General features: G+C 41.5%; 1 protein-coding gene across 2 annotated transcripts in view; it reads left to right on the top strand.

Annotated features, from left to right (window-relative positions):
* Positions 1 to 20,523, top strand: part of piwil2 (piwi-like RNA-mediated gene silencing 2) — a 60,893-nt gene that overhangs the window by 26,724 nt on the left and 13,646 nt on the right. For both annotated transcript variants that reach the window (XM_034228393.1, XM_034228394.1), the window contains exons 14-19: positions 2,118 to 2,210; positions 3,061 to 3,201; positions 6,154 to 6,267; positions 8,924 to 9,112; positions 16,733 to 16,834; positions 16,957 to 17,073. In XM_034228393.1, coding sequence (XP_034084284.1) covers positions 2,118 to 2,210; positions 3,061 to 3,201; positions 6,154 to 6,267; positions 8,924 to 9,112; positions 16,733 to 16,834; positions 16,957 to 17,073 — 756 coding nt within the window. The remainder of the gene's footprint in view (positions 1 to 2,117; positions 2,211 to 3,060; positions 3,202 to 6,153; positions 6,268 to 8,923; positions 9,113 to 16,732; positions 16,835 to 16,956; positions 17,074 to 20,523) is intronic.

The raw sequence follows: 20,523 nt of genomic DNA, 5'->3' as shown, positions 1-20,523 counted from the left end.
GGTTGGGAACCGATAAGAAAATGCCGGAGACCGGGTACCCGTACAAAATACACCTTTTCGGTTCTGCTTAACGGTTCCTAAACGCGGTAGACCCTGTATTCCAGCGGGTCCGTCTGCGCCGCGGTGACCCGGTAGAATACAGGGCGGACTGGCCATCTGTGTGTTCTGGAGAATCACAGAACGGCCGGTCGTCGCCGGCTCCGTTCGCTGACGGTCGGCACCGCCCTCAATTTTTTTAAACGGCATCATGTAAGTTGCGCTGACAGGCGACAGAGGTCCACAGTTGCCCCGCAGCGAGGCTCCCCCCGCCCTCCCCGTTGACAGTTCACGAGCTCAGTCACTTCATAACACCAAAGATGGGTAAATGCTCTGAAGTGAGGCGCCACTACACTAAAAAAGACAAGGCACAGTGTAATGCCTGTTAATAGCTCGCCACAGGCATAGCTCAGTTAAAATAAAGCACAGCTATTGTGCAATACATTTGTATTGCATGTATATATTTTATTTGTAACAATTTCAGTTAAAGCTTAAAAGAATAAAGATATTTTTGTTATCTAAACGTTTGACGTTTTTATTTTACAATTTTGGAATCGAAACGGGGAATCGATAAGAACCGGAATCGATAAGCAGAATCGGAATCGATACATTTCAAACGATACCCATCCCTACTTAACACATATTGTTTGGTATTTCCTCTTAAGGCGAGACACGGCAGGCAAAAACGTTTCCTTTCAGGCTTTTGGAATGAAAACGTACAAAATACACATTTAGGTGTTTATTTTACTATAGTTTGTCTGTTTGTGTCTGTAGATTTAGCTTTCTCTGTGATCCAGAGAACAGGAGGGTTTAGGTAGCGCCACACAGCAATCTTTAAAGGTCGTTTTCTCAAAATGAGTTATTTCTCCTATTCTGAGACATAGGACATTTCCACTTCAGTAGCACTTACACCAAACCCTCCAGTTATATTCCTATCAATATTCTGAAGGTTTTTAAAGAAGGGTTTGTTCATATATCATTCATAGCCTGAATTATATAACATGTTATGCCTAAAAACATGGCGAAAATTGATATTTTAGGGCTGTTGACAGTATTTTCTGATTTATGGAGTGATAAAAAGAGATATCCAAAATCCCTTCTGTGGGGGAAACTTCTGAAGCAATTGGAGTCAGGACTCAGAGAGGCACGAGGAGAGCTGGAGCTTTGATGGCAAACACTGGCGGTTTATTTGGAGTTACGGCCGGAGAATTCACAAGACAGGTGGTGTGTCACGAGCTGACACAGCGGTTGCCAAACCAATTCTGAAGAACTCTTTCTGCAGCTCGAGGTTTTAACTAGTTTGCAGTGTAATAATCAACATTCTTTATCAGCGAGACTAAACAATTATGGACCCTGAATCTAACTAGAGCTGTCGTCCATAGAGAAGAATGTTCGCTAGGGAACCTTCGTCCCTGATAAAAGAAAGGGCTCTCGATGTCCCTGAATAATAAACGATCTCATGTCAGCTTGTGCTCGGTGATAAGCTGACATCAACAATGCACCCAAGCTGCTCCTCCTTAAGAGAGATAGCAGCAATACCCAAGGCCGTAGACCTATGCCGTGGGAAAGGAGACGGTGAGAGGAGAAAACGATGAACTGTGTCGAAGGTTGAATACCTAAGCAAATGATTCTCTAACACCTTCTGTAAACGCTTTAGATTCTAATATGACTACAAAATGAAACAAGAATTTTGAACCTGGCTTTATCCAATGTTCAGATTTGTGTTCCTGAAATGTGTTAAAGTGTGCGCATATTTAATGAGATAATGGCTCATTTGCATATTTAAACATGCTATTTCAGAAAACCTGTAATACAAAAAACAATTGTCTTAATGTAAGAAATTAACTGGAGAAATGTCTTGCTGATATCTTTAAGTTAACAAAAGTACTCTATTCACCTGTAGTGTCTCGCCTTAATATATTTTGTACATAACAAACTCCTCCAATATGGCAATAACAGTCAAAAGACATGCAATTAGCTCATCATTTCTTAATGGTAAAGAAGGAAATGTAATAACAAATATGTCGGAGGACAGGCAACTTGCTGTGTAGATAACTTTAGTATTAAAATGTTTATTGCAGCAAATCATCACTGGAGAGATTCTGCTCGTGCCGGAGCTTTCCTTCATGACGGGAATCCCAGACAAAATGAGGAAGGACTTCAGAGCCATGAAGGTACATGTGATGGTCTTTTATAATATATTATGTTAGACAGGATGTATAGCTTTGTTATGATTATTAGATATTAGTTCAAATACTTTATTTATCTTAGGGGAAGCTAGGTTTGTGACTTCATTTTGGAATAAAATAGTGTTTAATAAATACATGTAAATGTGGATGTCACAATGCAAACAGTGGTGTATAAGTATTAATAGATATCAGGGTTTTTTTCTGTGATACTGTGGCGCTGATCTTGTATAAGATGTATAACAATTCTCACGAGAACATGACGCCCGTAAACAAGATGGCACCACGGACGTCAACAACATGACGTCGGAGCTCTGTAAAAACAAAGCTGTCTGTCGCTCTGTTTCGACACCATTCTCCTATTTTAGGAAGAATTAAACAGTTTGTGACGAACAGAAATAATGTTTTCTAGCATCACTTTAAAGTTTTTACCCGGTTTAGACAAAACTCTGGATATATTGATATTCAAAACCAGATGATTTGCTCAAATGTTATACAGTATTAGTTCTTGTATACAAATAATATGTCGTATTAGGAGATACAGGTCTGAAAATAAACTAAAGGCAATTTGTGTTTGGAAGATGATTTCTTTGTTGTTTGCAATAAATCTTATACCGTTGGAGAGCCTGTTTTCTTACCTTTCCAATGGCGCCACATTTGTGAGGAACGAGCATTTGTGGGATGAGCAGCAGATCTGAGTATGTGGGGTGCGCCCATGAAAAATGTGACACATCTCCTGCCAATGCCAAACAGCTATCATCTACCAAAACACACATTGCCTTACTTTTTGTGTTAAGTTTATATATCTATATATAATAATATGTTTCCTGTTCGTTAGGACCTGACCATGCACATCAATGTGAGCGGAGAGCAGCACACGCACGCCATCAAACAGCTTCTGAAGAACATCAGCACCAACCCTGAGAGTCAGAAGGAGCTGAGCCGCTGGGGCCTGGACCTCGACTCCAATATCATCTTGGTCGGTTTATATACATGTTAGAAAGATATCATTCGTCCCCGGCTTGAGCTTCAACCTCAGGATCCATGTGTTTCTGATCCTCTCCAGAATGGAAGTAGTCATCACATACAGAGCATCAACTAGTTCCTGAGCAGTGTCCTTCACATGCTGATATCCAAGAGAGGGAGTTACGGCCCGTCCACACTACAGCGTCGACAGCTTCAATCTGCCCATTCACTTTGAATGGGGTGACGTCAAGTTGCCGCTTTTTTTCGCCGAACTGAATTGTGGGTAGCATAGCGGTCCGTTTCCGAGTAGCCAGCGCCAGCCAATCAAATCCCGTTTCGGAAAATCTGACAGCTCAAGCCGTAGCCAATCAAACCGCGTCTAAGCTGGGAGAGATATCCCGCCGTTCATTTCTATATTTCAAAAAAAAGATGGAGGAGAAACTAATTATCGCCGTAGCGAATCACCCGGTTTTGTATGACCAGACCCTCTTCACCTACCGGGATACAAACCGGAGGAACCAGGCATGGAGGGAGGTGGCAGAGACAGTGGGTGAAACTGGTAGGTTTTCGCCTGTTTGGGGAGTTTATATATATATATATATATATTGCTCGTAGGGCTGTGCGATTATGGCAAAAATCATAATCACGATTATTTGGGTCAATAATTGATATCACGATTATTTTGACGATTATTCATTGACCATTTATTGAACTTTAAAACAAATAATATTTTACCAATAAACAAGATCAACAAATATGTTGGAGCACACTTCCAAAACCATACTAAACATATATTATTAATATGATAAATAAAAATAAATTAGACCAAAATAAATGAAATCAAACATGTTGCAGTGCACTGTCACAGCCTACTGAACACTCCTTAACATATAGCCAACATTTTGGTAAAACATATTCAACATATTCCACTCAGTTAAACGTTGAAGGCTGGCCAACCGTCATGGTCCAGAAGTAACAGGAAATAAATGTTGAACTACAATTTAAGACCAAATAAAAATGTCTAGGCCACCATGTCAAATGCTGGTAGGGCTGCTCGTGTCATCTCTTAAAGATTGTTCGCAAGAAACACCAGGCTGTTTACATGGTCTGGTTTCAGAGATGAGCGCAAGCAGGTGACGATATTGCCACCTGTACTGAAGACCCTCAGCCACGCCCCGACACATGGGGTGACGCCGGCCAATCACAAAGCTTTGATGCGTTCAAGTGCATTATTCTGGCACAGGAAGATTATGTTACAGGACATTAACGATAAAACAGAATATTGTTGTTCTATTTTTAGACACATCTCGCGATCGACTGGTTGGGCACCCCTGGGCTAGACCATAGGTCCGTTGTGGTGGAAAAGTAGTCAGCTGAAGCCACATCTCTCTCAACTTCCCCACGGCATTTGTCATATAGTGCAGGCAGCGCAGACCTGCTGAAATAATACCGAGACGGCATCGCGTAACGCTTGTCCAACGTGTTGACAAGTTGCTTAAAGCCCTGGTTGCTAACAGTGCTAACTGGGCACATATCTTTAGCGATGTGAAATGTAATGGCACCTGTAATATCTCTGTCTCTGCGAGCTCGTCGCGTAGGCCGTTGCTCTGTACAATGCGTCCTGAATCGATGACTGTGATGATGTGGTGGATGAAGTCGAGCGGGCATCTGCTTTTTGTTGTATTACTGCCCGGTCGTATTGCACTTTGTGGTTGTATTTCAGATGATTAAAGAGATTGGTTGTGTTAGCGTGTGGTGCCAACACAACCTGGTAACAAATCCTGCACTGTACTTTGTTTTGCTCCACGTCAGACTCCTGAAAGCCAAAGTACTTCCAAATAGTGGAAATAGTTGTACCCTTCTTTTTAACGAGTTGCTGCTCTTGTTCTGACATCTTCGCTCGCGCTGAACACTCACAACACATGTCACTCCCACGTGGCCGAGTGGGCTTTTAGGGTGGGGCGAAAGCGCACCCAACAAAATAATCATATTTTGTCAATTATGCTATTTTCATAATCGTCGCAAACCATAATCGTAATCGCGATTAAAATACGATTAATTGCACAGCCCTAATTGCTCGCATAAAATCCCCGGGGGTTTTTGCTTTGTATGTCGGGGGCGGGAGATTCATGTGATTGGTTGTTGGTCGCGTTGCTTGAATAAAATCCCCAAGCTTCAGACACGCCCAGCTCCAAGATTTTTTTGAAGCTGTAGTGTGGACGCTCCGTTACACCGTCACAAGATGGAGGAATAGAAAGCAGTCTTCAATGTTTACTTCAGATTAGCTCCACGTCAGAAATGAGCATGCTTGTCATATGTCTATCTCCATAGAGGCTGACTCATCATGTTAATCACATAGCTATCATATGCCTCAAACAGTCCTGATGCTCTTCTAGGTAATCACACATCCTGTCATGTTCACAGCTACAGTTGGGATACCTTTGTTATCATGTTACTCTCAGATTGGAAGAGGACATTCAGTGTTTTCCCAACAATACAAAGGGGCTTTATTGGCATGACCACATTTTATACATAGTATTGCCAAAGCATTCCACACAAGGCGTCATAACAGAACAAAACATAATATCAACAATACATGTGGCATAACACAAAACATGCTGTATATGCCAACAACGAGCAAATACATATTAGTATAAGTGTTATATCAACATTTCATACTTCAAAGAATATTTTATATATACACACCTTCTCATTCAAAGGTTTGTATTTGTTTTAATTATACATTGTAGGTTGATGCTGAACACATCACAACTATGAAAGAGTACATGTGGAATGATGTAGTAAACAAAAAAGTGTTAAACCTTTTTTATCCCATTTCATGTTAAATTCAAAATGTACAAACACACTGAATGCATGTGTTGCTTTTTACGCTTCAGGTGATCCTTGGCCACTTTATTTGTTGTATATATTGACATTAACTTCGACATGTGTTCTCTCTCGTCAGGCTCAAGCCAGAGTTCTTCCCATGGAGACCATCTGTCTGCAGTCCAACTCTTTCACCTGCGGCTCCGATGTCTCCTGGTCCAGAGAGATCTGCAGGGATCGTTCAATCAGCTCAGTGAGTGTTGGGAACACATCTCTGCTGCTGTCTCCTCTTCATTTGTGATTTGTAGAATTTAGCGTCTAAAAACTGGGAGAAATGGATTCAAGTGGATACCATTGAAATCAAAGTACTCTAATGGCGCGTTTCCACTGCAGTGGGTAGCTCGCTTTAAGCGTGCCGAGCCGTGCGGGGCACGTTTTTGGTTGCGTTTCCACTTGGCCTAGTTTTGGCCCGGGGCTACTTTTTCACCTTTTTTCTGGCCCGACTAAATCGTGGTTCTAGGGCCAGGAACAACCAGGCTGAGTCGGGCTGAGTATGCTAAGCTAGAGAGAGAATCGCTGGCAAGGGGGCTACAACTACAACAAGATGAACATATTTGACCGTGATTTAATTGTAATACACGTTTCAAAATGATGCCGAAGTAACAACATACTGATACCGGTTAGTGAAAACCATGAATTAATGCTTTGACAAGTCTGCAGACAGACGGCAGGCGAAAAACCCTTTAAAATGCGTGTTTTCTGAATGGAGATCGGCTAAGCTAACGTTATATATGCTCAGACCATCCACACTCACAACAACGGCCTACAGACATAAATAAACCAGCGACTGTATTCTCCATGACACAGGCAGTCTGTGGTTTGTACTTGTTTAACTTTTGTCTAGTTTCTGAACAGATATGAGGAGCTGTGAGCTCTGAGTGCTAAGAGCTAACGGCTGTGTTGTTTTTCTGGGGCTCTCATTGAAGATGACGTCACGGCTCCGCCTACACTGCGTTACTATAGTAACTGCCCCAGTTCCTAAACTGTAATGGAAGCGCAGCATTAAAGTGAGCCGGGCCTAATAAGGCCTAACCAAACCGAGCGAGGCCGAGCGAGGCCTGCAGTGGAAACGCGCCATTAGATGCACTTTAGACTTTAGAGAGTTTAAAAGGTCTTAATTCCATCATATTTTCCATTGCAGTGAAAACATCTTCAATTAACTGTCTTTATTGAAGTTTCTCTCTAAAAACACACTTTGCAAGATTACATATGAACACATGATAACGTAACAACATTTCGTCTAGGGCGGTTATTATAAATTGCAATATGGACGAGTAGAGTATCCAAATCGCAGTTAGCGCGATATTGGGTAAATCCAAAATACGTGTAAATATCTGAATGAAGTATTGTGGAGCTGCCGGGAAGTCCAAGCCTACAAATCTTATTCTACTGACTTCATTAAAAACTCCTTGTTTGTTACAGATCGCCTAGAAAATGCTCATTTTAACCATATTTTCCAATGATGATGTGAAGGTTTTCTAAATTGATAATTCCCCCCTTGTTGGTGTTTATGTTCAAACTGTATAGCATGTTTGAAGGTCAGTGTGTCTTTATAGGATCCCCACTAGTTGGCTGTTCTTCCTGGGGTCCTCACACACACAAAACATACATAAAACAAAACAAATAGCACATAATTTCATGCATTTCAGTGCTGGAAACTAAAATGGTCACCCAACAAAAAAATACAAATAATTGTACATAATAATAATAATAGATACATAGCCACAGACAGTTACATTTTACTTTATAATACTGAGATAATTATTAACAACCTTTTGAAATGTACTTGAGAAGGTTCCTGAATGATATGGACGGGTAAAGAGTTCCAGCTGATCGTGGCTCGGTAACTGACGGTTTTCTGTCTCATATTTGATTTAGATTTGGGTAATACAAACGTTCCTTCTATTGTATGTCGTGTTTGATAGTTATGTTGTGCATACTGCGCTATAAACCTTTGTGATAATATATCTGGTGAGTGAGTCACTGTAATATTTCTGACAGACCTCTGTCTGACACTTAACCATTTCAGTGTCATTTTTCTGCAGCACTAGACCAAATAACCAAACAATAACCAAGCTACGACAGAACCAAAACATCCAGAACTTGTCTACTGACATCCATTGGCAAATATTTGATAATTATTTTTACTAGTGACACACCCCTTCCCATTTTACATACAACACTATCAATTTGTTTAGACCAAGATCATTTAAGATCCAGGGTTATAGTAAGACCTGCTCTGTATTATCCACAAATATGTATTTGTGATTTTACAGAAGGCTTACAGAGAATATTGTATTGTCTATGATTGTATACAAGAAAAAAAGATAATTCCCTCTAATACCGGGAGTATTGCAATTATAATATCAACAATATCAAACACACATTATTCATCCTGAGACCATGATTGCTGCTGTATTTCTGTGTTTCTTCACTAACCGTCTCTCTCTCAGATCCCACTGAACATCTGGGCCATCTTTTACCAAAAAAAGGATTATATCTCATCCTGCAAATGTCAGAAATGTATTCAACATCCTCAATAAACTCCAAAATTGTCGTCATTTTTTAGCTATTGTCTGCATATTGCTAATTAACACAACTTATGCTAATTGTGCAAAGTGCCCAACATGTTTCGATGTGCCCGTACTTTACATTTCTAACATAAAACTTTGGGGTTCTCAACATTTCTGGGTTCACACTGCTGGCAGGTAGACTGATAAACAGAAACAGCAAGAAAAAGTTTAACTATTTAATAATAACACTCGATAAAGAGCTCCAACACACACATTATCCTGAGCCTGTGAATGGCTGCTGTATCTCTGTTTCTTCACTAACTGTCTCTCTCTCAGGTCCCACTGAACATCTGGGCCATCTTCTACCCTCGCCGCTGTGCGGAGCAGGCGGAGGAGCTCGTCTCCGTCTTCAACAAAGTGTCCGGTCCCATCGGGATGAGGCTGGCGCGACCGATCCACGTGGAGCTGAAGGATGACCGCGTCGAGACCTACGTCAAAAGCATCCACTCTCAGCTCACCAGCGAGGTACGAAAAAAACTTTGACAAATGCTATCTGTAGTGGCCAAAACTAAAAGGTCACCTATTGTGCAAAATCCACTTCTCCATGTCTCTTCTACATCAACATGTGTCCCCTCTTCTTCATGTCTCTTCTACATCAACATGTGTCCCCTCTTCTTCATGTCTCTTCTACATCAACATGTGTCCCCTCTTCTTCATGTCTCTTCTACATCAACATGTGTCCCCTCTTCTTCATGTCTCTTCTACATCAACATGTGTCCTCTCTTCTTCATGTCTCTTCTACATCAACATGTGTCCCCTCTCTTCATGTCTCTTCTACATCAACATGTGTCCCCTCTTCTTCAATGTCTCTTCTACATCAACATGTGTCCTCTCTTCTTCATGTCTCTTCTACATCAACATGTGTCCCCTCTTCTTCATGTCTCTTCTACATCAACATGTGTCCCCTCTTCTTCATGTCTCTTCTACATCAACATGGTGTCCCCATCTTCTTCATGTCTCTTCTACATCAACATGTGTCCCCTCTTCTTCATGTCTCTTCTTCATCAACATGTGTCCCCCTCTTCTTCATGTCTCTTCTACATCAACATGTGTCCCCTCTTCTTCATGTCTCTTCTTCATCAACATGTGTCCCCTCTTCTTCATGTCTCTTCTACATCACATGTGTCCCCTCTTCTTCATGTCTCTTCTACATCAACATGTGTCCCCTCTTCTTCATGTCTCCTCTACATCAACATGTGTCCCCTCTTCTTCATGTCTCCTCTACATCAACATGTGTCCCCTCTTCTTCATGTCTCTTCTACATCAACATGTGTCCCCTCTTCTTCATGTCTCTTCTACATCAACATGTGTCCCCTTTTCTTCATGTCTCTTCTACATCAACATGTGTCCTCTCTTCTTCATGTCTCTTCTACATCAACATGTGTCCCCTCTTCTTCATGTCTCTTCTACATCAACATGTGTCCCCTCTTCTTCATGTCTCTTCTACATCAACATGTGTCCCCTCTTCTTCATGTCTCTTCTTCATCAACATGTGTCCCCTCTTCTTCATGTCTCTTCTACATCAACATGTGTCCCCTCTTCTTCATGTCTCTTCTTCATCAACATGTGTCCCCTCTTCTTCATGTCTCTTCTACATCAACATGTGTCCCCTCTTCTTCATGTCTCTTCTACATCAACATGTGTCCCCTCTTCTTCATGTCTCCTCTACATCAACATGTGTCCCCTCTTCTTCAATGTTTCTTCTACATCAACATGTGTCCCCTCTTCTTCATGTCTCTTCTACATCAACATGTGTCCCCCTCTTCTCTCATGTCTCTTCTGCATCAACATGTGTCCCCTCTTCTTCATGTCTCTTCTACATCAACATGTGTCCTCTCTTCTTCATGTCTCTTCTACATCAACATGTGTCCCCTCTTCTTCATGTCTCTTCTACATCAACATGTGTCCCCTCTTCTTCATGTCTCTTCTACATCAACATGTGTCCCCTCTTCTCATGTCTCTTCTACATCCAACATGTGTCCCCTCTTCTTCATGTCTCTTCTACATCAACATGTGTCCTCCTCTTCTTCATGTCTCTTCTAATCAACATGTGTCCCCTCTTCTTCATGTCTCTTCTACATCAACATGTGTCCCCTCTTCTTCATGTCTCTTCTACATCAACATGTGTCCTCTCTTCTTCATGTCTCTTCTACATCAACATGTGTCCCCCTCTTCTTCATGTCTCTTCTACATCAACATGTGTCCCCTCTTCTTCATGTCTCTTCTACATCAACATGTGTCCCCTCTTCTTCATGTCTCTTCTACATCAACATGTGTCCCCTCTTCTTCATGTCTCTTCTTTCATCACATGTGTCCCCCTCTTCTTCATGTCTCTTCTACATCAACATGTGTCCCCTCTTCTTCATGTCTCTTCTACATCAACATGTGTCCCCTCTTCTTCATGTCTCTTCTACATCAACATGTGTCCCCTCTTCTTTCATGTCTCTTCTACATCAACATGTGTCCCCCTCTTCTTCATGTCCTCTTCTACATCAACATGTGTCCCTCTCTTCTTCATGTCTCTTCTACATCAACATGTGTCCCCTCTTCTTCATGTCTCTTCTACATCAACATGTGTCCCCTCTTCTTCATGTCTCTTCTACATCAACATGTTGTCCTCTCTTCTTCATGTCTCTTCTACATCAACATGGTCCCTCTTCTTCATGTCTCTTCTACATCAACATGTGTCCCCTCTTCTTCATGTCTCTTCTACATCAACATGTGTCCCCTCTTCTTCATGTCTCTTCTACATCAACATGTGTCCCCTCTTCTTCATGTCTCTTCTTACATCAACATGTGTCCCCTCTTCTTCATGTCTCTTCTACATCAACATGTGTCCCCTCTTCTTCATGTCTCTTCTTACATCAACATGTGTCCCCTCTTCTTCATGTCTCTTCTACATCAACATGTGTCCCCTCTTCTTCATGTCTCTTCTACATCAACATGTGTCCCCTCTTCTTCATGTCTCTTCTACATCAACATGTGTCCCCTCTTCTTCATGTCTCCTCTACATCAACATGTGTCCCCTCTTCTTCATGTCTCTTCTACATCAACATGTGTCCCTCTTCTTATGTCTCTTCTACATCAACATGTGTCCCCTCTTCTTCATGTCTCTTCTACATCAACATGTGTCCCCTCTTCTTCATGTCTCTTCTACATCAACATGTGTCCCCTCTTCTTCATGTCTCTTCTACATCAACATGTGTCCTCCCTCTTCTTCATGTCTCTTCTACATCAACATGTGTCCCCTCTTCTTCATGTCTCTTCTACATCAACATGTGTCCCCTCTTCTTCATGTCTCTTCTACATCAACATGTGTCCCCTCTTCTTCATGTCTCTTCTTCATCAACATGTGTCCCTCTTCTTCATGTCTCTTCTACATCAACATGTGTCCCCTCTTCTTCAATGTCCTCTTCTACATCAACATGTGTCCCCTCTTCTTCATGTCTCTTCTACATCAACATGTGTCCCCCTCTTCTTCATGTCTCTTCTACATCAACATGTGTCCCCTCTTCTTCATGTCTCTTCTACATCAACATGTGTCCCCTCTTCTTCATGTCTCTTCTACATCAACATGTGTCCCCTCTTCTTCATGTCTCTTCTACATCAACATGTGTCCCCTCTTCTTCATGTCTCTTCTACATCAACATGTGTCCCCTCTCTTCATGTCTCTTCTACATCAACATGTGTCCCCTCTTCTTCATGTCTTCTTCTACAATCAACATGTGTCCCCTCTTCTCAATGTCTCTTCTACATCAACATGTGTTCCCCTCTTCTTCATGTCTCCTCTATCTACATCAACATGTGTCCCCTCTTCTTCATGTCTCTTCTACATCAACATGTGTCCCCTCTTCTTCATGTCTCTCTACATCAACATGTGTCCCCTCTTCTTCATGTCTCTTCTACATCAACATGTGTCCCCTCTTCTTCATGTCTCTTCTACATCAACATGTGTCCCCTCTTCTTCATGTCTCTTCTTCATCAACATGTGTCCCCTCTTCTTCATGTCTCTTCTACCTCAACATGTGTCCCCTCTTCTTCATGTCTCTTCTACATCAACATGTGTCCCCTCTTCTTCATGTCCTCTTCTACATCAACATGTGTCCCCTCTTCTTCATGTCTCTTCTACATCAACATGTGTCCCCTCCTATCTTCTATGTCTCTTCTACATCAACCATGTGTCCCCTCTTCTTCATGTCTCTTCTACATCAAACATGTGTCCCCTCTTCTTCATTCTCTTACATCAACATGTGTCCCCTCTTCTCATGTCTTCTACATCAACATGTGTCCCCTCTTCTTCATGTCCTCTACATCAACATGTGTCCCCTCTTCTTCATGTCTCTTCTACATCAACATGTGTCCCCTCTTTCTTCATGTCTCTTCTACATCAACATGTGTCCCCTCTTCTTCATGTCTTTACATCAACATGTGTCCCCTCTTCTCCATGTCTCTTCTACATCAACATGTGTCCCCTCTTCTTCATATCTCTTCTACATCAACATGTGTCCCCTCTTCTTCATGTCTCTTCTACATCAACATGTGTCCCCTCTTCTTCATGTCTCTTCTTCTTCATGTCTCTTCTATATCAACATGTGTCCCCTCTTCTTCATGTCTCTTCTTCATCAACATGTGTCCCCTCTTCTTCATGTCTCTTCTTCATCAACATGTGTCCCCTCTTCTTCATGTCTCTCCTACATCAACATGTGTCCCCTCTTCTTCATGTCTTCTACATCAACATGGCCCCTCTTCTTCATGTCTCTTTACATCAACATGTGTCCCCTCTTCTTCATGTCTCTTCTACATCAACATGTGTCCCCTTTTCCATGTCTCTTCTACATCAACATGTGTCCCCTCTTCTCATGTCTCTTCTACATCAACATGTGTCCCTCTTCTCTTCTTCATGTCTCTTCTACATCAACATGTGTCCCCTCTTCTTCATATCTCTATCCGCTTCTACATCAACATGTTGTACCCTCTTTCTTCATGTCTCTTCTTCTACATCAACATGTGTCCCCTCTTCCTTCAATGTCCTCTTCTACATCAACATGTGTCCCCTCTTCTTCTCATGGTCTCTTCTACATCACATGTGTCCCCTCTTCTTCATGTCTCTTCTTACATCAACATGTGTCCCCTTCTTCATGTCTCTTCTTCATCAACATGTGTCCCCTCTTCTTCATGTCTCTTCTACAATCAACATGTGTCCCCTCTTCTTCATGTCTCTTCTACATCAACATGTGTCCCCTCTTCCTCTCATGTCCTCTTCTACCATCAACATGTGTCCCCTCTTCTTCATGTCTCTTCTACATCAACATGTGTCCCCTCTTCTTCATTCTCTTCTACATCAACATGTGTCCCCTCTTCTCTGTCTCTTCTACATCAACATGTGTCCCCTCTCTTCATGTCTCTTCTACATCAACATGTGTCCCCTCTTCTCATGTCTCTTCTACATCAACATGTGTCCCCCCTCTTCTTCATGTCTCTTCTACATCAACATGTGTCCCCGCTTCTTCATGTCTCTTCTACATCAACATGTGTCCCCTCTTCCTCATGTCTCTTCTACATCAACATGTGTCCCCTCTTCATGTCTCTTCTACATCACATGTGTCCCTCTTCTACATGTCTCTTCTAATCAACATGTGTCCCCTCTGCTTCATGTCTCTTCTACATCAACATGTGTCTCCTCTTCCTCATGTCTCTTCTACATCAACCATGTGTCCCCTCGTCTTCATGTACTCTTCTACATCAACATGTGTCCCCTCTTCTTCATGTCTCTTCTACATCAACATGTGTCCCCTCTTCTTCATGTCTCTTCTACATCAACATGTGTCCCCTCTCTTCATGTCTCTTCTACATCAACATGTGTCCCCTCTTCTTCATGTCTCTTCTACATCAACATGTGTCTCCTCTTCCTCATGTCTCTTCTACATCAACATGTGTCCCCTCTTCCTCATGTCTCTTCTACATCAACATGTGTCCCCTCTTCTTCATGTCTCTTCTACATCAACATGTGTCCCCTCTTCTTCATGTCTCTTCTACATCAACATGTGTCCCCTCTTCCTCATGTCTCTTCTACATCAACATGTGTCCCCTCTTCTTCATGTCTCTTCTACATCAACATGTGTCCCCTCTTCCTCATGTCTCTTCTACATCAACATGTGTCCCCTTTCTTCATGTCTCTTCTACATCAACATGTGTCCCCTCTTCTTCATGTCTCTTCAACATCAACATGTGTCCCCCTCTTCTTCATGTCTCTTCTACATCAACATGTGTCCCCTCTCTTTCATGTCTCTTCTACATCAACATGTGTCCCTCTTCTTCATGTCTCTTCTACATCAACATGTGTCCCCTCTTCCTCATGTCTCTTCTATACATCAACATGTGTCCCCTCTTCTTCATGTCTCTTCTACATCAACATGTGTCCCCCTCTTCTTCATGTCTCTTCCTACAATCAACATGTGTCCCCCTCTTCTTCATGTCTCTTCTACATCAACATGTGTCCCCTCTTCTTCATGTCTCTTCTACATCAACATGTGTCCCCTCTTCTTCATGTCTCTTCTACATCAACATGTGTCACCTCTTCTTCATGTCTTCTTCTACATCAACATGTGTCCCCTCTTCTTCATGTCTCTTCTACATCAACATGTGTCCCCTCTTCTTCATGTCTCTTCTACATCAACATGTGTCCCCTCTTCTTCATGTCTCTTCTACATCAACATGTGTCCCCTCTCTTCATGTCTCTTCTACATCAACATGTGTCCCCTCTTCTTCATGTCTCTTCTACATCAACATGTGTCCCCTCTTCTTCATGTCTCTTCTACATCAACATGTGTCCCCTCTTCTTCGTCTCTTCTTCATCAACATGTGTCCCCTTTTCATGTCTCTTCTACATCAACATGTGTCCCCTCTTCTTCATGTCTTTCTACATCAACATGTGTCCCCTCTTCTTCATGTCTCTTCTACATCAACATGTGTCCCCTCTTCTTCATGTCTCTTCTACATCAACATGTGTCCCCTCTTCTTCATGTCTCTCTACATCAACATGTGTCCCCTCTTCTTCATGTCTCTTCTACATCAACATGTGTCCCCTCTTCTTCATGTCTCTTTACATCAACATGTGTCCCCTCTTCTTCATGTCTCTTCTACATCAACATGTGTCCCCTCTTCATGTCTCTTTCTACATCAACATGTGTCCCCTCTTCTTCATGTCTCTTCTTCATCAACATGTGTCCCCTCTTCTTCATGTCTCTTCTACATCAACATGTGTCCCCTCTTCTTCATGTTCTTTACATCAACATGTGTCCCCTCTTCTTCATGTCTCTTCTTCATAAAATGTGTCCCCTCTTCTTCATGTCTCCTCTTCATCAACATGTGTCCCCTTTTCTTCCTGTCTCCTTCTACATCAACATGTGTCCCCTCTTCTTCATGTCTCTTCTTCATCAACATGTGTCCCCTCTTCTTCATGTCTCTTCTTCATCAACATGTGTCTCCTTTTCTTCATGTCTCTTCTTCATCAACATGTGTCCCCTCTGTGGAAAGAGATTCTCTCTCTTTTTGATCCATTTCTATAAAAAACCTGTCTGAAAATGAGCTGATCAGATTTTGGCCCACTTTATGATGTCATAGCGATCTGTGTTGTCTTGTGTAACCATTAGCCAATCAGCAACCAAGGTAACCCCCCCCCCCCCCCCCCTTATCACCTGAATCTCCTCTAGAGCCCCATTGAGTTCTTTGTAACCAGATCTCTCTCAGAGGGGCGTGGGGAGGGGCTCCTTATTTTCATCTAAAGTAACAGACAGAGAATCAGCACTTTGGAAACAGGGGCTGAAACAGAGGGGATTATGGGTAATGCTGCAATGACCTGTTTGGTGTTTTCATATTGCAATTGTTTGATTAATTGTGTCGCTAGAATAAGTATTTCAGACATTAAGGATGCTTGTTTCAAATGGGAGTATTGCCAGCGTTTTGAAATAGAAATACCTGTCTTACCTTACCTCTGCATAAATACATATAAATAAACTAATGTAAGAGAAATCCAGTTCATTGAATGGCTCTTGCTGTGATTGAATTTTCGTTTCTTGTGTCCAGCCCAACATGCAGCTGGTGGTGTGCATCATGGTGGGAAACAGAGACGATCTGTACAGCGCCATCAAGAAGCTCTGCTGTGTCAGAAGCCCCATCCCATCTCAGGTGTGTTTCCACGTTCCAAGTGGTTCTGCAAAGCTGGTCTAGATTAGAAAAAGATGAAACGTCTAAAATGTTGTTCTCTTTTACGTTTTTAAGTCTTTATTTTAATTCTTTTTTTATCGTAGGCCATCAATATCCGGACGATTTCCCAGCCGCAGAAGTTGAAGAGTGTGGCCCAAAAGATTCTCCTGCAGATGAACAGCAAGTTGGGAGGAGAGCTGTGGACGGTCAATGTCCCTCTGGTGAGTTTGTGTATTTATGCTTAAAATATCTATGAAGAGAATCTGGAAGAGAACACCTTATCTAGTTGGGCTCAATAGTTTGGGGAAAACATCGTAATTGTGATTGTCCTGACCAATAATGTGGTGAAAAGTAACAAAGTAAATGTACTCAAATACTAGGGATGTAACGATATACCAAATATCGCGGTAAAATAAATAAATAAAGCGATTTTATTTTTTTAAAACTTTATTTAACCAGATGGTCCCATTGAGATCATCGATCTCTTTTTCAAGAGAGACCTGTCCAACATGGCAGCAAGTAGGTTACAACATGAACATAAAACAACAGATAACACAAACAGGGCTACATGTACACACCTAGAGACATTGACAAGTACCAACAGTATATTTATATCCCTGTCAATAAGCCTCACCTTCTTGGCAACAACGGTATTGTTGTTGAAGTGGTGGAGAGACAATGCACAGTTTGACCCACTGCTGTCACCCATGGCCAAAGCATATCTCTGAGGTGGCGTTAGACTTTTTCGCTGTCCGTCATTTTGACAGACAGGATTGTAAAATATCCGTCATAATCCCTTATTACCCGTCGAGTCTGAACAGTTCACAAGAGAGCACGCTCGTGAACTGTCAACGGGGGGGGGGGGGCGGTGTTATGCCGTGTGTGCATGCACCTCGTGGGAGCACGCACAGCGTAAAGCAAAACCTCCCAGACATGTGTTGATCTGTACGGCAAAGTACGGTTTGCAAACTATATCATTTCCTTTTGGAGGGCATGCATACCACGGCATAACACCAGAGCCTCGCTGCGACAGACTGCTTTCAGATTTTTCCGTCATTGTTAAATAAAATATTCGGTTAACGCGACCACTGCTGTCCCGGCAACATCAGTACCAAGCGAGAGAGAGTTTTCCAGAGCAGGGGATTTTGTAAATGCCCAAACATCCCAGCTTATAAATACCTGGAAATGTGGATATTCTCATATTCCTAAAAACCTGTCTGATGATGCTGAGTGAGTGACTAGTGAGTTTGAGTTACTTGAAAAACTAAAGTGAAACTTGATTTATTTTATTGCAGGGTCTGATTATTAAATGTTTATTTGTGAGATGCAGTGGCACAAAGAAAATGCCTACTTTGTTTGGTAGTACTATAGGTACAAAAACACTGGTTTTCTTGTTCCAGTCTGTTACTGTCACTTTGTTTTTGACACTTTAAAATACTGCTAGCCTACTAAAATGCTGTACAAATCAGATTTATTATTTAATAAAGAAACATTTTCCGAGTTAAAAAAAATTCTTATTGAAAAAAAAATAGATTTTAAAAAAAAAAAAAATTATTATTCAATATCGCGATAAATACCGTACCGTGGACTTGTTATCGCGATATTATCGTACCGTGAGTTTTTGGTATCGTTACATCCCTATCAAATACTGTACTTAGATAAAGTCTCAATCTCCACTATGTTTTGGAAGCCAATGTTGTGCTGTTTACTCCACTAAATACAAAACAGCTTAAATTACTTACAGATTTAGATTATTAGCTAATACAAAATAACAATTTTTAAATAAACATTGGGATATCATGATAGGTTAAGATATCCATCAGCTGTATATAGTAGGGATGTAACGATACCAAAAACTCACGGTATGATAATATCGCGATTTAAAAAGTCCACGGTACGATATTTATCGCGATATTGAAAAATAAAGGGAAAGAAATGTTGAATTTTTTTTCTTTATTAAATAATAAATCTGATTTGAACAGCATTTTAGTAGATAGTAGTATTTTAAAGTGTCAACAATATAATAATCAGACCCTGCAATAGAATAAATCAAGCTTCACTTTAGTTTTTCAAGTAACTCAACTCTAACTCACTCACTCAGCATCATCAAGGTTATCTTCTAGGAATATGAGCATGTCCACATTTCCAGGTAGAAGCTGGGATGTTTGGGCGTTTGCAAAATCCCCTGCTGTGGAAACAACTCTCTTGCTTGGTACTGATGTTGCTGGGACAGAGAGATATGCTTTGGCCATGGGTGACAGCAGTAATCTGTGCATTGTCTCTCCACCACTTCAACAACAATACCGTTGTTGCCAAGAAGGTGAGGCTTATTGACAGAGATATAAATATACTGTTGGTACTTGTCAATGTCTCTAGGTGTGTACATGTAGCCCTGTAAATACGAGGTCCTTTTGTGTTATCTGTTGTTTTATGTTCATGTTGTAACCTACTTGCTGCCATGTTGGACAGGTCTCACTTGAAAAAGAGATCGATGATCTTAATGGTTAAATAAAGGTCTCACGCGGTATTGAGACATTTATTTACCGCGATATTCCATATATCGTTACATCCCTAGTATATTTAAATACATATTTTCCAGCTGTGATGAACACATTAATGCATCAGTAATTAGATATAGGAGTTTCACATAGGCCTTTATTCAATACCCATACTTTTACTAAAGTAAGATTATGAATGCAGGACTTCTACTTGTAACAGAGTGTTTTTAAAATGTTGTACATTAAACTTGTTTATCACACAGTGCTTTGTGTCAGAAAATTAACTACTAGGCAATCCATCAGAGCTTATGTTGCCATGTAAAAAAGCTAGGTGATGTTCAGGGTGCAGAATGCTTTTAGGGCTGCCATTGGTCATGTCGCGGAAACATTTAAACAGTTCAGGTCACATGGGAGCACATGCAGGTTTGATGACATCACATAACATTGCATTATTACCAGCTATTTTTAAGGGGTTGATTAATGTTACATTTGTACTAATACTCTATTTATATGTACATTTAATTGCTAAGCATGTAATGGCGCATTTCCACTACAGCGCGTAGCACGGTTTAAGCGTGTCGTGCCAAACCCGGCCCGTTTTTTGTTGCGTTTCCACTTGGCGTAGTTCTGGCTAACGGGTACTGTTTCACAGTTTTCTGGCTCTCCAAAATCGTGGTTCTTTCCGGGCCAATAACCAAGCTGAGTATGCTAAACTAGTGAGAGAATCGCTGGCAAGGGGACTACAACAAAATGAACATATTTGACCGTGATTAAATTGTAATACATGTTTCAAAATGATGCCGAAGTAACAACATACTGATACCGGTTAGTAAAAACCATGAATTAATGCTTTGACAAGTCTGCAGACAGACGGCAGGCGAAAACCCTTTTAAAATGCGTGTTTTCTGAATGGAGATCGGCTAAGCTAACGCAGTATATGCTCCGACCGTCCACACTCACAACAACGGCCTACAGACATAAATAAACCAGCGACTGTATTCGCCATGACACAGGCAGTCTGTGGTTTGTACTTGTTTAACTTTTGTCTAGTTTCTGAACAGATACTAGGAGCTCTGAGGGTTAACAGCTAACGGCTGATGTTGGTTTTCTGTGGTTCGCATTAAAGATGACGTCACGGCTCCGCCTACACTGCGTTACCATAGTTACTGCCCC

The sequence above is a fragment of the Gymnodraco acuticeps genome, unplaced genomic scaffold (genome assembly GCF_902827175.1).
Source record: "Gymnodraco acuticeps unplaced genomic scaffold, fGymAcu1.1, whole genome shotgun sequence".
NCBI classification, from domain to species: domain Eukaryota; kingdom Metazoa; phylum Chordata; class Actinopteri; order Perciformes; family Bathydraconidae; genus Gymnodraco; species Gymnodraco acuticeps.
The sequence above is the reverse complement of the archived record's forward strand: the minus strand, read 5'-3'. Positions and strand labels throughout refer to the sequence as shown.